Source organism: Oryctolagus cuniculus, chromosome 18 (genome assembly GCF_051225735.1).
Source record: "Oryctolagus cuniculus isolate XC-2025 breed Fujian yellow rabbit chromosome 18, ASM5122573v1, whole genome shotgun sequence".
In the NCBI taxonomy this organism is placed as follows: Eukaryota; Metazoa; Chordata; class Mammalia; order Lagomorpha; family Leporidae; genus Oryctolagus; species Oryctolagus cuniculus.
This window is the reverse complement of record NC_142884.1, coordinates 4,117,948-4,135,604: the sequence shown is the minus strand read 5'-3', so window position 1 is coordinate 4,135,604 and position 17,657 is coordinate 4,117,948. Positions and strand designations below refer to the sequence as shown.

Below are 17,657 nucleotides of genomic sequence, written 5' to 3'. Positions count from 1 at the left end.
AGCGCTGGGTCAGAGAGGCCAAGCCCTGGAGGCGGGGGAGGGGGGATCGGGGCATGCGTGTTGAGAAGCTGTGGGAAGTGGGCGGAGCTCGCCTGGGGTTGCAGGAATCCTGCTCAGGGGCAGGGACCCTGGTGGGCTGCTGGCAGTGCTGCTTCCCCGGGCTCCCATGTGCATTCTGGGAAGGGGCTCTGGCCTCCCGCAGCCCTGCCCACCGCCCTGCAGGCTCCCGTGCGGTTCTGTGCTGTTCCTCTCCAGGGACCGCACACAGCTCAGTGGCTCTGAGTGTCCACAGGAGCCCGGGACCTGCCGCCCACGGAGAGGGTAACACCAGGATTTGCTCCCCTTGGCCTTCAGCAAGTGGGCCAGGATGTGGTGGGACACCTGTCACTCAAGATGGGTTTAAAATTCTGCTCACCAAAAGGAGGCCATGACAGGTGGGGCCAGATGTGGGAGGTCAGAATCAATAGATCTGGGCTGGTGCTGTGGCTTAATGGATAAAAGCTGCTGCCTGCGGTCCCGGCATCCACTGTGGGTGCCGGATCAAGTCCTGGCTGCCCCACGTCCAATCCAGCTCTCTGCTATGGCCTGGGAAACCAGTAGAAGATGGCCCAAGTGTTTGGGCCCCTGCATCCATCTGGGAGACCCAGAAGAAGCTCCTGGCCCCTGGCTCTTGGCCCCTGGCTCCTGGCTCCTGGCTCCTGGCTCCTGGTCCTGGCTCCTGGCTGGAGATATGACAAGCTCCAGCTGTGAAGACCCATTGGGATTAAACCAGCAGATGGATACCTCTCTCTCTCCTTCTCTCTGTAACTCTGATTTTTAAATAAATATTTTTAAAAACGTGTGGCTTATCAAACTCTAAGGTAAAATCCCAGATGACCGTGGGAATCCATCCTCTGAGAGGACCACACAGAAGTGAAAGAAAGTGTGTGCAGGGTTTCTTCAGGCACGGGAAGTTCAAGGTCATCTGGATTTCTCAATGCACAACTAACATAAACCCCACAACACGGCGGCTCTGGCAGACAGCAGCACCCGGTGTTCTGGAAGAGTGCGGATGCCTGCCCGGCTTCCTCTGGTGGCTGGTTACTCTGCTTGTCCGTGTGGTGCAAGTCTGCGTTTCCCACAGAGTTCAGGGAGGTGGGATTGAGAGAGCGCAGTGTTTCCAGTTATGGGCTGGGACCCCACCCCACCACAGCGTAGCTGAGGGAGTAAAGCCAACACCTGCAGCGCCGGCATCCCATATGACCACCAGTTCGAATCTCGGTTGCCCCACTTCTGATCCAGCTCCCTGCTAATGCCCTGGGAAGGCAGCAGAGGATGGCCCAAATGCTTGGGGCCCTGCACCCACGTGGGAGACCCAAAAGAAGCTCCTGGCTTCAGCCTGGCCCAGCCGTCTGGGGAGTGAGCCAGAAGGTGGCAAATCTCTGTTGCTGTCTCTCCTCTCTATGTCTCTACCTCTCGAATAAATAAATCAGAGTTTACAAAAAATTTTTAAACACTCCTAGAATTAAATACCTGGGTAAATATGACCTCAGATTTCATCACAGCGTCTTAACTGTGATTCTGAAAGTATGAGGAACAAACAGGAAAATGGCTGCATTGATCATCCTCAAAACTTCAGAACTCTGTGCACCGTGGACAGCTATGAAGGGAACAGGAAGACAACGAACACACTGGATGCAGATCTGGAAGCCACAGTAGGAAAAGCAAGGGTGCAACTCACTCAGCACAAGGGAAGGGAAGTGAGAATAATGCCAGAGAGATGCACCCCCCACACCCACCACACTGGTCACTTCTCGAGGACACAGTAGGCAGAGTGTGGTCAGGGTGTGGGGAAATCGCAGCCCTGAGACGCGGCTGGAATGTGCAGGGTTCAGTCACTGCGGCAAGAGGCTCATAGTTCCTCAAAGCACCACACCCAGCCTTAGCACAGCACAGAGCAGCCCACCCCCTGCACGGAGGCAGGCGCTCCCATTGACCCACATCCTGGCAAGGGTCAGGGTCAGGCGCAGCGCTCACCAGTGTGCTGAGTGCAGGCTCCGTGGAGCGTTCTCACCACTGAGGGCCAGGGGGAGGCCCTGACAACCACCCAGGGACTGTGCACACAGGCATCCACAGGCCGGGCAGGCACAGTACAGGGGGCAGCAGAGGCGGAGGCCTGGTCCTAGCTGTCCCTAGTGCCCGCTGCTTCCTGGGTCCCGTCCTCAGGGACAGCAGGGGAGGTCAGGGAGGGGCTGCTCCCCTTCCTGTGAGGCCGCAGATGAGGAACCCGTGATGTCTCCCCGCTCATCTCCAGCCGGGCTCTGGGCCTGCGCCCCTCACAGCTACTCTGCTCCACAGGGACCATGGGCGGCGGGGCCCAGACCCCAGCCCTCACTGCCCTCCTCTGCCTGGGTGAGCTGGGGACACGGGGACAATGGGACCCCTACAGGTGCGGGAGGGACAGCGCCCTTCCCCAGCTGGGACCCCAGGGCTCAGAGGACCAGGGCAGGCCTGGGCATCTCTGCAGGGGTGGGGAGTGGGGAACAGCTCTCACGGGGACTTCTCTTCCAGGGCTGTGCCGGGTGCCAGGGGATGGGGCACAGGCGGGTGAGTCCTCCCCTGACCTGGCTCAGTCCCGGGGGCTCCAGACAGCTCATGTTAAGGAGCCCAGGGGGGCTGGGCTGATGGTGATGGCTGGGAGGGGCTGGGAGTGGAGCTGGGGAATGGGGTGGGAGAGAGGCTGCACCCGGGGGCTGCAACTTTGATTCCTTTCCAGGGACCCTCCCCAAGCCTTCCATCTGGGCCGACCCAGGACCCCTGGTCGCCGTAGGAAGCCCTGTGACCCTCTGGTGCCAGGGCTCTCTGCAGGCTGAGGTCTATCATATGTATACAGAGAGCAGCCGTCATCCCTGGGAAACGAGGCCCCAGCAGGACTCCAGACACAAGGCCAGCTTCTCCGTGATCACGTCCATGAGCTCCCATGACACAGGGCAGTACTGGTGTGTGTATTGGACCTCGCTCAGCCCCTCCCAGCCCAGTGACCCCCTGACCCTGGTGGTGCCCACCGAAGAAGAAACATGGACTTCATGGAGCAGCAGCCCCCCAGACATTGGTTTGCTTCCCCTGCAGGGATGTTCCCGGCACCCTCCCTGTCAGCCCAGCCAAGCCCCGTGGTGGCGTCAGGAGAGAACGTGTCCCTCTCCTGTGGCTCAGATGAGGCGGGCACTGCCCATCTGCTGAAGGAGGGTGGAGCCGGCCCCCTGCACAGCCTGGAAGCCAGATACTCCCATGGGGCTGGGCTGTGGCAGGCCACCTTCCTCCTGGGCCCCGTGGACAGCACCCAAAGGGGCATCTACAGGTGCTACCGTGCTGACACCAACAAGACCCGTGTGTGGTCACTGCCCAGTGACCCCCTGCAGCTGGAGGTGTCAGGTGAGGGCCCCAGCCCTGTCTCATCAGTCCTCATGGTCAGTGCAGGGCTGTCCCCACAGGAGGACTGGGCTGGGGGAGGGGACCTGGGGGAGGTCACAGGGAGTGAGAAACAGCAGAGGTCTCAGCCCTGGGGCCCGGGTCACCCTGTGTGGCACAGGGTTTGTGTGGGAAGTGGAGTGGATGGAACAGGGGTGTTGAAAAGGGAACTGGGCTGGGTGCACAGGCCTCTCACAAAGCCCACGCTGGGCGAGGGGACTCCCTAGACACAAAGATGTGCAGCCCTGGGCTCTGGCTGCTTCGGGGAGGTGGGGTCCTGTGTTACTGGGGCTGGCCAGCCTAGGTGACCCCTCCGTGCACACCCCCAGCCCCAGTGCCCCAGGACCACACCCTGGAGAACCTCATCCGCATGGGCGTGGCGGGCTTGGTCCTGCTGGGCCTCGGGCTTCTGCTGGCAGAGGCTTGGTACAGTCACAAGAGGACCCGGGCTGCAGGGCAGCAGTGACCTGGAGAGAGGACAGCGCTGGGTCAGAGAGGCTGAGCCCTGGGGGCGGGGCAGGGGGGAGCGTGAGAACAGTGGGGAACCGTCTTCAGGCATTCGCTTGGGGGAACTGTCTGGGGGCAGCAGAGGCTCTTCCTCTATTCAGCTGTGGAGTTCTCCTGCCCTGAGGTGCGAGAGCGCCCCCTGCAGACCAAATGTGGATCCGCACCCATGTGCACCTCACGCTTAGCTCTTTCTTCATGGAGCCTTTTGCTCTGTTTCTGGTGAGTTCAGTTCCCAGTGCGCATGCGTGGGAATCCACGTTTCAGCCAAGAACACGGAACTTGCGCCAAGTAACAGAATAAACGAGCAAAATCGGATTTCAGGGTGGGCGGGGTCAATCCATCTGGGGAGTGAACCAGCAGATGGAAGACTTTCTCTCGCTCTCTCTCGGTCTGTATCTAGCTCTGTAACTCTTTCAAATACATAAAATATATGTTTTTAAAAAGTTAATGGTGTACAACATTGGTAATGTACTAAAAGTCAGCAAATAATACACTTTAAAGGGCTGGTTTTATGTTATTTGAATTTCAGCACAATAAAGAAGGAAACATGGTTCCTTGGAATTACCATCCAATCCAACAATTCCTCTCCTGCACATATAACCACAGGGATTGAAGCAGGAACCCAAGCAGGTGTTGCATCCACGGGTTCATAGCAGCCTCATTCACATGAGCCCAAAGATGCCAGCAACCAGAATAAGCACAACAGGTGAGTGCGTCCACAACAGGCAGTATTTGTAGACACGGCTGATACTCTCCTGTTAGAAAAGAAGGAGGGTCTGGATAATCATGGAGAAATCAGCCAGTGTCACAAAGACACCATGGTCTGATTCTGCTCTGAGAGGTGCCCGGGGGGTGCAGATTCAGAGGGCAGAACCTGGACTCGGGCGTGGGGAGGGAGCGTGCAGGCTCCTGCTGAGTGGGTCTAGGTTTCTGTCTCTGTTAATGAAGATGTTTCTGAACAGGTACTGGTGGGTACACGACACAGTGAATGTGAGAGGTAGCTACAGCCGTGAGTTAAATTTCTTTCAGGTCTGTAATCTGTGCTCTGTGAATTTCACCTCGACAATGGAGGAAGACACAGACACCATTTTTGCCACCTATTTTTCCCTTTAAATGAACACGTAATAATTTGGGAGGTGCATTGTAGTATTTGAGGGTGTGCTGATCACACCAGGGTGTTCCCATCTTGTCATGTCTTGTGTTTGGGCCCAGCTCCTCTCCTCAAGTTCTTTGTAGAAACACTCAACAGGTTATGTGAGCCATGGGTGCCTCCTGTGCTGTGCAGACAAAGCCGTTCCTCTATCTGACTCCACCTTGGGACCCGGGGACCAAACCTCCCTCATCTCTCCCCCCAGACCCTTTTCAGCGATAGTGGTCACCATCCTACTCTGCTACTATAAGACCAACTTTTCCAACTTCCGCGTGGAAGAGAGAACTTACACTGGATTCCTGAGAAGGCGTATTTCCCTAAATGAGCGTGGCTGCTGCTGCGGATCTGGGGCACCTGGTTCCCAAGGGAGCGTCCCCCTTCCCCCCCCCCCCGGCACTTTCTGCGTGGAAGGAAGTCTACATGCAACGGACACCTGAGAAGTAGAGCGCAACGCACCTGCTCCGGCCGTGCCTCCACTGTAGCTCTAAACCAAGGTCAGCCTAGCCCGCATATCCGAAGGGGGCATCTGGGACCCCTGCTTTCTGGAGGAGCCCGTCTGTGGTTTCTGGAAGAGAAGTGCAGGGTCTCTGAGTTTCCGGAAGAGGGTGTGCAGGGCTTCCGGAAGAGCGCTCTGGATTCCTGGGTCTACGGAAGAGCGGCCTGGGGTCTCCGGACACGAGCCCGAGATTCCCGGGTTCCTGGAAGAGCACATTTGAACACTGTAGGACTCCTTATGAGGGGGCTGGGGTCTCCGGACTCGCGCCCGAGGTTCCCAGGTTTCCGGAAGAGCCCGTCTGGCATTTCCGGTCCGTCCACCATTAACCTTCTTTCTACCCGGCAGCTCCTCCTTCAGCCCCACCTGGCCTCTCGAACCCTTGGTACCACGCCCGCTTCCTGGTTTTACTTCTCGACGGTGCCAACTCCCTGAGCGCATGGGCGGCTCCTTGGCTCACCTGTCCGCAACAGTGTGGGACAGAGAGGGGATCCTGGGGCCCAGACCCCCACCGCTGCCTTCTCCTAGCCCAGGTCGGGCACAGGGGAGGAGCTACGGGAGAGGAGACCCTTAGACACCTGCGCGCCCGCGTTCCTGCGGTACAGCTCACATCACTGTCATCATCAACCGAGGTGAATGGGGCCCGAAGCAAGGTGTCCCACAGTACAATAAGACTCGGCCATGGAAGAGTGAAACCCGGATGTTTTCAGGAAACCGAGGCACTGCGGACACTGTGGAAGTGAAACAAGCCAGGCACAGGGAAAACCCACGCGGGAAGTCATTCAGGTGTGGGCTGTGAGGGACTTGGGGAGCAGAGTGGTGGTCACCAAGGGAGGGCGTGGGATCCGCAGGTCAGAGAGCAGAGCTACAGAATCACGTGGGAGAAGAAGGTCTAGAGGTGTAGTGTGTGTCATGGCGACTGTAGTTAATAACGCTCACGGCATGGGCAGCTGAAATGGCTTAAAACTGTGTCAGATGCTCCCAGCACACAATAAGTCTGTGAGGTAATGCACACGTTATCTAGCTTGGGTTAGCTCTTCCACGTTTGTGTGCGTGTGTGTTGTGTGTTTGTGTGTTTGATGTTTACATGACAATTATACAGAAATACAACTTTTGAATATCAAAGCAATGATTTCCTTAAAAGGAGAAAGTTTGTTGACCTCTCCTCTTCTCTCTCAGGCTCCTGTGACAAGCCCTGCCTGTTGTGGATCAGGGTCTGGGGTTATGTCAGGACAGAACATTTCCCTGCCATGTTCTTCCTCCTCCAGCATCCTCTTGATAAAGTTCCAGTGCGTCCGGGGGGAAATGGCTCCCTGCCACAGCACTGATGCAAGGGGTCCCGAGGAACCTTGGCTCTGGTCCTGGGAACCCCCGCATCTGTGCGGTCGCCACCTGTGGTGGAATGAGAAGGCCATACCAAGATGGCCACTGGCAAGTGAGCGTCAGTTACTCAGGAATGGCTTCGGAAGCCCCCTTGGAAGCCACCTGGAAATGGAGTAAGCCTGGCAACAGGATGTGATTGGTTAGGGCATAAACTGCCCGTTGACTGGATTGGCTGCCTCAGCTATATAAGCTGCTGTACTAACTGAAATAAACGAGTCTGTGGGCTGCTCGCCTCTGGCCTGCTTTCACCTGACTCCCGGGGTCTGTGTGGTGACTCTGTGCCTCTTGCCCCCACCACGCTCCTCCTCTCAGAACAAATCCACAGCAACAGCCACCATGGCCGCCCCCAGGTGTGGCGGCCCCCAGTGGTGCCCTGGAGCTCATGGTCACAGGTAGGTGCCTCTCAGCCCCTCTGTGTCCTCGGCAGAGGCTCGCAGCTGGCTGTGCAGGGCCCTGTCCACAGCAGGGGTGTGCAGAGCAGCGTAGGAATCCAGCAGAGTGCACCTGGTCTGGGGCAAGGATGCAACGAGAATGGCTTCTTGCCCCCTCACAAACTCAGCTCACATCTATTGCTGTGGATTCAATTCTGGGAGGAGGAGTGTGTTGGGGGCAAGAGGCGCGGAGTCACCACACAGACCCTGGGAGTCGGGTGAAAGTAGGCCAGAGGCGAGCAGCCTGCAGACTCATTTATTTCAGTGGCTACAGCAGCTTATATAGCCAAGGCAGCCAATCCAGTCAAGGGGCGGTCTATGCCCTAACCAATCACAGCCTGTTGCCAGACAGTTTCCGAAGCCATCCAATCACAGCCTGTTTCCAGACAGTTTCTTTCGCCAGCGGCCATCTTGGCATGGCCTTCTCATTCCAGCACACGTCCTCTGCCGTCCCCCAGGTGATCAGCTGAGCCAGTTGGGCTTGGGAACAGCAGAGCAACCACGAGCTGTGCACACACTGGAACAGGGTCGATTCCCAGTAAGCAAGGTGAGAGCTGATGTTTGTGTGTCACAGCATGTCCACACGGCCTGGGATAGCCTTCTTTCAACTCGTCTCAGACACACAGAAATGTGAAAACACGCTCAGACCATGGGCCATCCACAGAGAGGCCGTAGGCTGGCTATGGTCCTTGGGCCATGATGTGCTGAACTCTGCTGGGCACAGAGCTGCATGAGAGGAAGTGCTGGCTCAGGCCGTGCAGAGGACTGCTGTGCCCATCACCACACTCACACACGCATGCACACACATGCAGACACAGGAACATGCACACACATGCATATACACACATGCACACATGCAGACACATAAACACATGTACACAAGCATGCACACATGTGCAGACACACACATCCATGCACAGAGACACACGGACACATAAATAGATGCGTGCACACACTTGCACACACAAGCACAGATTGCGCACACAGAACACAGAAACGCATACACACAAGCACACCCAGACGCACTCATACACACATGCAAACAGACATGCATGCAAACAAATGCAGACATACAGGCACACATGCACATGTGTATACACACAGATGCAGATACATACACGAAAATACAGAGAAATACACACGTGCACACAGATGCAGACACATACACATATGCGCACATACACGTGTGCACACAACTGCAGACACATGCACACACCTGCACACTGGGAAACACATATACATAAATGCACACAGACCTTCAAATGTGCAAACACACGTGCACACACATCAACAGGACACATTAGGAACAATTCCATAAGTATGTGGTCTCAAGGGCACAGAAATAAAGAGCCAGTGGTGGAGACGAAAGCTTAGTTGAGAGCCTTCTGGCTCGAGTGGGAGTGGAAGTGCGGGTACTCGGCAGACACTGCCCAGGAGGTGGGCCCTGATGGGGTTTACCACCTCCCAGAAAACAGAGACCCTGCCCCAAGTCCCTGAGGAGGGGGCTTTGAACCAAGGTCTCCACAGAACTAAAGAGAGTGGGTGCTGTAGAGAGAAAGCAGTCAGGACCCTCAGCCCTCAGAGAAAAGCTCCGGTCACCACCCCAGCCGGCCACATGCAGGGAGCGTGCACCTGCAGATCTGGAAGCAAAGTCCTGAAAACCCAACACCCACGGCCTTCACGAGAGCACGAGGCTGAGTCTGACCGAGTGGGGTGGGAACCTGCACACCCACAGTGTCTGCCAGAGAGCTGCCCCCTGCTGGGCACCCAACCCCTGGGGGACTGGGAGAGACCACAGAAAGGCACAGGGCCCCTCCACGGGGAGTAGAACCCACTGCAGCTGAACCCTCAGTGAGAACAACCGGCCTCCTGAGGAAGCAAAGGCCCCACGATGCAAGGCCCGGGTTCAATTCTCGGCTGCACGTCTGGGCTCCAGCTCCTTGCTCATGCAGGTCCTGGGGCCATGGTCTCCGGCTGGGGAGCTGGGTTCCTGCCTCCCATGTGGAGGGGGGTGTGGATAAAGCTCATGGCCCCTGGCATTGGCCCTGGTTCACCCCAGCCATCAGAGCATTCTGGGAGTGACACAATGGATGGAGCTGGCTCGCTCACTCTCTCTCTGCCTCTCACATTTTCAGAATTTAAAAATAAAAAATCAGGGACCCCGCCGCGGCTAACTAGGCTAATCCTCCACCTTGCGGGGCTGGCATGCTGGTTTCTAGTCCTGGTCGGGTGCCGGATCCTGTCCCGGTTGCCCCTCTTCCAGGCCAGCTCTCTGCTGTGGCCCAGGAGTGCAGTGGAGGATGGCCCAAGTGCTTGGGCCCTGCACCCCATGGGAGACCAGGAGAAGCACCTGGCTCCTGCCATCGGATCAGCGCGGTGCGCCGGCCACAGCGCACTAGCTGTGGCGGCCATTGGAGGGTGAACCAACGGCAAAAAGGAAGACCTTTCTCTCTGTCTCTCTCTCACTGTCCACTCTGCCTGTCAAAAACAAACAAACAAACAAATAAATAAAAATAAAAAATCAGAAACTTGCGCAAAAGCCAGAGGGGACCCCACCCCGGGAGACCCCGTGGGGACTTTGGCCTCATCCTCACGGCACCAGGGGTTGACTCGAGTTCCGTGGTCGGTGTTTGGAGAGAGTTTGTGTTGGGGGAGCTCGGGGTGAGCCGGTCCCTGTGCCACAGGACAGGAGAAGAAACCCACCCCAGGTGTCGACCCCTGGAGCCAGAGCGGCCCTGCCTCAGTCCTGATGCTGTCTCTGAAATCCAGCCCTTTCATCTCCCCCAAGGCAAGTGCTCAGGCCCTGGGAGCACGAGCCTGGGCAGACATGCGGGACCTTGTTCGCCATCACTTCCAGGGAGCACAGAAAACCCGCCTTCCTGTCCCCACCCTCCCTCCTGCACCTGCAGGTTGAGGGCTGTGGTCCTCGAGGTTCTGTAGCTCAGAAAGGAGATGGAGCCCGTGCTCCCTTTTCCAGACGGGGGGCGGTGCTGTGCAGAGTCCCACATCTCTCCACGGGTGCGAGGCGTTAAAGCAGGGGTCACAGAACCCCCATTCTCTCCCTCGCCTCCCCTGCATGTGGACAGCACGGTGACCTCCCAGGGCCGCCCCGGGACTGGGCTCCTCGATCTGCCTTCCCCCCTGTTCTGGAGCTGCAGATGCGCTGTGAACCCACCCAGACCCGGCCCTGGGGCATCCAGAGACAACAGGAGCCACCCAGGCCAGCAATGGACAGGAGCTCTGGGGAGGGAGCGGCGTGGTGTTGAAGCTGACAGACACTGTGGTTGTGTTGGGTAGGAAGTGTTCAGTGGGAGCTTATGTGTGTATGACAGGCCTAAAGAGAAGACGTCTATGTCCAGCATATGCTGCATCTCAAAGTCATCCCGATAATGTTTCAGGGCAGCCCGGCCTTCGCATCCTGCCTGCCCCCTCCTACCTGATAACCTGCCAGGTGGAGGTCCCGCCCCTCCTGCCTGACAAATCTTCCACAATCTCCCAGATGCAGCCCAGTACCTGCATTTCAAACCCCCTGCTCCGGATCCCCATTCTCTAGGGGGTCCTGCTCACCCTTCCTCTGAACCCAGGATGGCGCCAGCTAGGCGTCCTCCTGTCTGATACCTTCAGGGGAAAACTCAGATAGGAGCTTCTTAATATTTACAGCCATAAAATCCTTTGTTTCAGGAGGAGATGTGTGAAGACAGAGACCCATCTCCTTAAAAACCCCCGGCCTCAACTGGACGGTGCGCTCAGCCCTCTGCATCTCCACTGAGCCACCCACCTGCCTGCCCAGGTGTACTCTCTCCACTCAACCATGTAACCTCACTATCCCCCGCCAGTGCCCCCACTGAGCACTCTCAGGCCCTGTCTGGAGAGGTGCCCATCTGTCCTTACGGATGTCCTTGCCCTAATAAACCTTGCTATTTTACCTCCCACTACTCTCTGTCTCACACCTGAATAATTCTTTTTTTTTTTTAAATGTTTATTTTTTTTTTTAATTTTATTAGGCAGAGTTAGACAGTGTGAGAGAGAGAGAGACAGAGAGAAAGGTCGTCCTTCCGTTGGTTCACCCCCCAAATGGCTGCTGAGGCCGGCACGCTGTGCTGATCCGAAGCCATGAGCCAGGTGCTTCCTCCTGGTCTCCCATGTGGGGCGCAGGGCCCAAGCACTTGGGCCATCCTCCACTGCACTCCTGGGCCACAGCAGAGAGCTGGACTGGAAGAGTAGCAACCAGGACCAGAACCGGCGCCCATATGGGATGCCGGCACCGCAGGCGGAGGATTAACCAAGTGAGCCACGGTGCCGGCCCCTCATGCCTGAATTCTTTCTCCTGTGAAGACAAGAACCCTGCTTTTCTCCAGTAACAGATGCGGGTGTGGTTGGATTTGTCGTGGGGCCGTGGTCAGGTGGCGGAGGGAGGGCTGTAGCCCTGCCTGTAAAAACATCCCCTGGGTGACTGGCGTAAGGCCTTGCCCGCCACATGCTGTGCTCCTTGCTGGCCGTCCACGCTGCATCTCCCGCCTGAATCTGTGCCATGCCATTCCTGCTCACAGCCCTGCTCTGCCTCGGTGAGTGCTGGTACGGGAGGGCAATGGAGGCCGGGGGTATGGGTTGGGGGGCAATATGACCCATGGTTCCTGCCTCCCAGGGCTGTGTCTGAGCTGGAGAATCAGCACCCAGAAGCGTGAGTCCTCCCTTCACTGCCCCAGGGTCACCCTCGAGGTCCCCAGGAAGTCACCACCACTGGGAAAACTGGGAGTGGGTGGGGCTGTTGCCGGGGGAGGGGACTGGGGTGGGGTCCTTCTGGAAACTCAGGTTCATTTCCCTTCCAGAGGCACTGACCAGGCCCAGCATCTGGGCCGAGCCCGACTCCAGGATTCCAGAGGGGAAGCCAGCAGCCATCTGGTGCCAGGGGCCCCCGGGGCCGAGGAGTACCAGCTGCTCTCTGAGGGGGGCCTCTCTGCCTGGGGGAGACCTGAGCAACCCGGAGCAAGGGGCGGAGTCCGGTTCCCCATTGCGGCCATGACAACCCGCACTGCAGGGCGCTACCGCTGCTTCTGCTGCAGTGGGGAGCTCTGGTCAAGCCCAGCAAGCCCCTGGATCTGGTGGTCACTGGTGAGTCTGCCCGCTGCCATGCAGTGGTGGGGGCAGGTGGCGGCCCCATCCGGACACGCTCTGCAGGTGTCAGAATGGGGGCTGCTTCCTCTGGGAGGAGCCTGTAGGAGAGGGAAGCCCAGCAGGGCATCGGTGCAGGGCTCCTACGGAGGAAGGCACCCGGGTCCCTGGGACAGGGGAGAGAAGCAGGCCGGGCAGACAGAGAGGCTTGTCCTGTGGGAGGGCCGCTCCCACGGAGGGAAGGTGTCCGGGCCACGGCGCTCCCTACAGCCGGGGACCTGTGTCTCAGACTGAAGCACTTGGTAGGATCTGCAGGAGGGCTCGTGACAAACACAGAGAGCTTTGGCCCCGAGTCACCGCAGCCTGGATCAGAAGGGCCGAGAGCTGCAAGCAGCCCAGTGTCCCCTGGGGAAGGCGTGGCAAACGTGGGCTGCGCCGCATGCGAGGGAACTGGCTGAGCTTGCAAAAGAAGTTGAGACACGGGGCGACGCTTAAAGCTGTTAAGATGCTGAATTCTATATTATGTATGTTTCCCCCAAAGACATAAGCAAACGGCCGCCCCACCCAAGTCTCTGACTGGTGGCCCTGAGGTGGCCCCTGGCCATCGGCTGCCCCAGGCCGTGCTGGGATTGTGGTCCTAGCAGCCAAACTCTGGGAAAACCCCGTGGACAGCGGCTCCCAGAGAGTCCGATCCTCGCTCCTGGCACTGAGCGGCTCTACCTGGGAGCACAGCTGGGGAGGGCGCGTCTGTGGCTGGGGCAGGTGTGGGGGCAGGAGGAGGGTCTGAGGTTGCAGGGGGGGAGCCTGGGAGGCAGGAAGACACCGGCCACCTTCTCGTGCAGGAATGTATGACACGTCCACCATATGGGTTCAACCAGGGCCCACGGTGACCTCGGGAGAGAATGTGACCTTCTACTGCCGGCTAGAGACGGTGACCAACACCTTCTTCCTGCTCCGGGAAGGCGGGCCCAGCCACGCACAGGGCAGCCACGGGGCGGTGCCAGCGGAGTTCCCCGTGGGCCTTTTACCTTCACACACACAGGCACGTACAGGTGTTTTGGCGCCTATAGCGCCCACGTGTGGTCCTTCCCCAGTGAGCCCGTGAAGCTCCTGGTCACAGGTGAGGAAGCCCCCAGTCCCCAGGTCCTCCCTGGGCTCCTAAAGAAACCCCAGGGTCCTGTCGAAGGGACGTCCACCCCAGGGGGCCAGGGAAGGAGAATGGAGGGAGCAGAGGAAGCCCCCAGCCCCGACCTGTCCTCTTCATCTCTGTCTCCAGATGTGGGAGACCCCAGCAAGGAACCCACTGACCCCACTCCTGCTCCCAGTGAGTAGCTTGCTCCTCCATGATTGGGAGAGCTGGAGCCTTCCTGTTTATGCCTGTGGGTGCCGTGGGCTTCCCCGCCTGCACAGTGCAGTGCAGGTGCCCCAGGTGTGGTGGTGTTCAGTGCCCACAAGCCGCCGGCAGTGAAACCCGCACCCTCCCTCTCATGCTGGTCCATATGCAGAACGCAGGTGCACTAGGGACATGATGAGAAGTTACCCAGAGCTTGTGTCCCCGGGGCCCGTGACACCCAGGGAATCTTGTGTTTAAGACATGGGCGCAGTCTCCAGGAGACCTCACTGTGTGTATGGGAATATTCCAAATGCCAGGACAAGCCCATCTGGAGCACTTCCAGTCCCTAGCATTTTGGATAAGGGACGGGCAACCCATACAGCAGTGTCCATCAGCCAGAAAAACCTCTGGTCTCTGGGGCACAAGCGTCCTGGCTGGAGTGGATGGAGCGTCCATGGGTGGATGTCGGGAGAGAGAAATGTGTTATATGAGGGCAGTTCAGAAAGCTCATGGAAAGTGCAGGAGTAAAAGGACTGGGCCATCTTCTGCTGCTTTCCCAGGCACATTAGCAGGGAGCTGGAGAGAAGTGGAGCAGCGGGGACTCGAACGGGTGCCCATAAGGGGTGCTGGTGCTATAGGCGGAGGCTTTAGCCCATTACACCACAGCGCTGGCACCATAAACTTCTCTTTTAACTCCGTGTCCTGTGAAGTTTTAGAAGCCCCCTGGCATCGCACACAAGGAGCAGTGGTGACCTGGAAGGGGGACCCTGGAGGGCTAAGCAGGGCCGCCTGGCTGGGCACACGCAGGAGACATCTGGGTGAACACTGGCCGATGGAACCCGTTAGTCGATTGGTTCTCAGAATGAAGAGATTTCCAGAAAGACAGGGGGTGACCCAGCAGTGCCAGAAGTCAGGAAGGGGACCCGGTGACAAGGGACTGGGCAGGAGGCTGGTGGGAGGGGGCTGGTTCAGGACACCCAGGGGAGTGCCAGGCTTTGGATTTGACGCCGTGTGTGGAGAAAGACCCGCGTGAGGGGGGTGCAGAGCCCCCGTCGGGGTGCGGGGCATGGAGACGCATGCGCAATAGTGCAACACCAGCTTCTGCCTGGGGCCTGGGGGCCCCTGCCCGCGGGGTGAGGCCGCTGGGACCCCTGTGAGGCATGGGGTGGAGACTTGGACAGCCACGGGGTGTGGGGGGGCTGGACTGAGGAAGGAGAGGCTGGGTAGGCGGAAGCCAAAGCCGACCCTCCCTTCCCACAGCAGGCTCTCGGGAACCCCGTCTCGGAACCACAGTGTCCAGAGTCCAGGACAGTGAGTAGCGGGGCTCCCGCGGGGTGGGGGCCGGAGGAAGGTCTGGGAGGTGAGGGGAGAGGAGCGGGTGGGTGCAGTGCTGCATCCCATCAGCGGCCCCTCTGCCCCAGCCCCAGCCGCCTGGGATCACACCGCCCAGAACCTCCTGCGGATCGGCCTGGCTGTCCTGGTCCTGGTGGCTCTGACGTGGCTCCTGGCTGAAGACTGGCTCTGCAGATGGAGGACCCGGGACGGAGCTGGCCGTACCCAGGCCGGCATGGACTGCGACGTCTGTGCTGTGCCCCAGAGCGGGGTCACCTGCGCGGAGTGGGCAGCGGGGGTGGAGGTGACGGCCTGCTGAGGCAGATCCGCTCCTTGGCGTGTGCACCTGCTCAGCCACCGCTGCCCCACTCTGGTCTCCCCTGAAAAAGCAAACAGCCCTGTCCTCCATAGCAAGGCTGCGGCTGAAACTTCACGCAAACTCAGAACGCAGTTTGGGTTTCCGTGAACTATTTGAGGTCGCTTCAGGGCTGCTTCCTGTCATGGGCTTTGTACTGATCTCTCCCTCCCTTGGCCTGTGGGGTGCCCCCCAGTCTCTTTCCCACCGATGTACCCCAGGGCCACAGGCTGGGTGACAGAGGCTCGTTTAGCTGCTACCCTGGAAGTCCAGTGATGATCACCCAGGATGAGGGATGGACCCTGGGACTCCCTGAGACTGGGGCCTCCCTCCTCCCCTCATGCTGAGACCACAGCTCGGGACCCCAAACCCGTCCTCCAGGGGCCTTTCTGCCCAATGAGGTGGGGAACGGAGTTACCTGGTGGCCCTGGAGTCTGCAGCCCTGGCACAGCCCAAGTGCCGGAGCTTCTCCCACCCCGGCTGGGTCTCACCAACAGTGGTATGGTCCCACCAACGTGAGTGGAGTCTCACCATCCTGGCTGGGGTCCTACTGTTATAGGTTTGGTGTCACTGACCTGGTGGGAGGGTTCTCACCATAATGGGTGGGGTCCCACTGACCTGGGTGGGGTCTAACTACCCCAGGTGGGGTGTCACTGACGTGGGTGGGAAGGGTCTCACCATAGTGGGTGGGGTTTCACCATCCCGGGTGGGGTCTCACTATCTTGGTGGGGTCTCCCCGATGTGGTTGGGGTGTCACCAACCTGTGTGGGAGAGGTCTCACCGATGTGGGTGGGGTCTCACTGCCCCAGGTGCGATCTCACTGGTTGAATCCCTAGTGACAGAGAGACTGGCAGACTCAGGGGGTGGGGTGAGGGTGGGGGCAGATGGGCCGCTTGGGGAGGGGGGCTCCTGTGCTGGATGCAGACGCTCTCAGAGTGGGCGGGGGCGGTGGAGCTGTGCTGTGAACGCCTAATGTCCACTGTTCACCTTGAAGCCCTGAGTGTGGCAAATCTCCTGTTCTGTTTTGCCACAAAACCTGTCTCCAACAGTGACCCCCTAGGGAGCAGAAGTGTCCCTGGTTGAGGACCACTGTCACATTCTGTAACAGGGTTTCTGGAACCTTCCGTGTGGCTGTGGATTTGGCCAGGGCCTTCTGTGCACTGAGGCGTGGGTAGCAGCAGCCCACAAGCATCCCCAAGCACCACCCGGTGTCCCACAGGTGGCAAAGACCACCCCTGCTGAGCCCACGGACCCGAAGCGTCCCGGCCCGTATGCTGTTTTGCTCCAGATTCCAAAGGCTTCTTTCGCTCTTGCAAAGACAAGCCGTGGGCACAGGATCTGGGGAGCACTGGTTTCCTGGTCTGCCCCAGAGCCGCCCCGTGGACAGCCTCTGAGTCCTCCCTCCCTGTGCCTCCCCGTCACCCGGATATGATCGCTGGTGGGGGATTTTAATTAACCTCCGGTGCTCATAGCGTCAGATGCTTCCGGTTCCCACTGCCAGGCCTTTGCGTGCAGGGAGCCATGGCAGCAGGGAGCACACAGGGTCCTCCCTGAGAGGACCCTCCCTCTGGCCAAGGCCATTCTCTCTGAGCACGACCACGGGGCTGATCCCACCCAGAATGAAGGGCAAAGGCCCAGCTGGAGGCGGCGGGTTCTGGCCCCGCCACACGGAGCGGCAGCAGCAGGTGGCTCTGCAGTGGCCCTCACACTGTGTCTGCAGGCACGCGGTGGGCGTGGGCACCAGACGATAAACTGTGAGCCGTGCAGCCCACCCTTAGCCTCCATGACTGGCACCTGAGTGCCTCTGGCAGCACGAGGCTGAGTGAGGGCAGCCCCTCCTCCCAAATCACTGGGGTGGGGTGGGGCAGGTCTCCACGGGGGGCCCAAGGGATGCTGACAGGTTACGGACCTGCTCTGTGGGTCAGCACTGTGCAGGGTAGGTTCTATGGGATATAAGTTATATTTAATGAAGCTCCTTAGAAAATATTAGAGGGGAAAGAACATTGCATAGAGCCGCTGGCAGATCCTCTCCTAACCGGCGCTTACAAACGGCAGTTCTGCTCCAAGACCCAGAAAATCCTCCCAGAAACCCCAGAGCGAACATGGACGCCCAG

At 58.8% G+C, this 17,657-nt stretch overlaps 1 protein-coding gene, 1 long non-coding RNA gene and 1 pseudogene across 2 annotated transcripts; all 3 read left to right on the top strand.

Moving 5' to 3' along the window:
- The first annotated feature begins 2,288 nt into the window (after positions 1 to 2,288).
- Positions 2,289 to 2,953, top strand: LOC149120712 (uncharacterized). The gene is made up of 3 exons (XR_016224993.1): positions 2,289 to 2,391; positions 2,551 to 2,586; positions 2,756 to 2,953. It is a non-coding gene; the product is annotated as an uncharacterized LOC149120712 (long non-coding RNA).
- Positions 2,954 to 3,056: 103 nt separating this feature from the next.
- LOC149120711 (leukocyte immunoglobulin-like receptor subfamily A member 4) lies at positions 3,057 to 3,913 on the top strand. The gene is made up of 2 exons (XM_089320114.1): positions 3,057 to 3,411; positions 3,777 to 3,913. Exons 1-2 carry the CDS (start codon positions 3,057 to 3,059, stop codon positions 3,911 to 3,913), a joined length of 492 nt encoding a protein of 163 aa, XP_089176240.1.
- A 191-nt stretch (positions 3,914 to 4,104) lies between these two features.
- LOC149120710 (natural cytotoxicity triggering receptor 1-like) lies at positions 4,105 to 15,507 on the top strand (annotated as a pseudogene).
- The last annotated feature ends 2,150 nt before the right edge of the window (positions 15,508 to 17,657 follow it).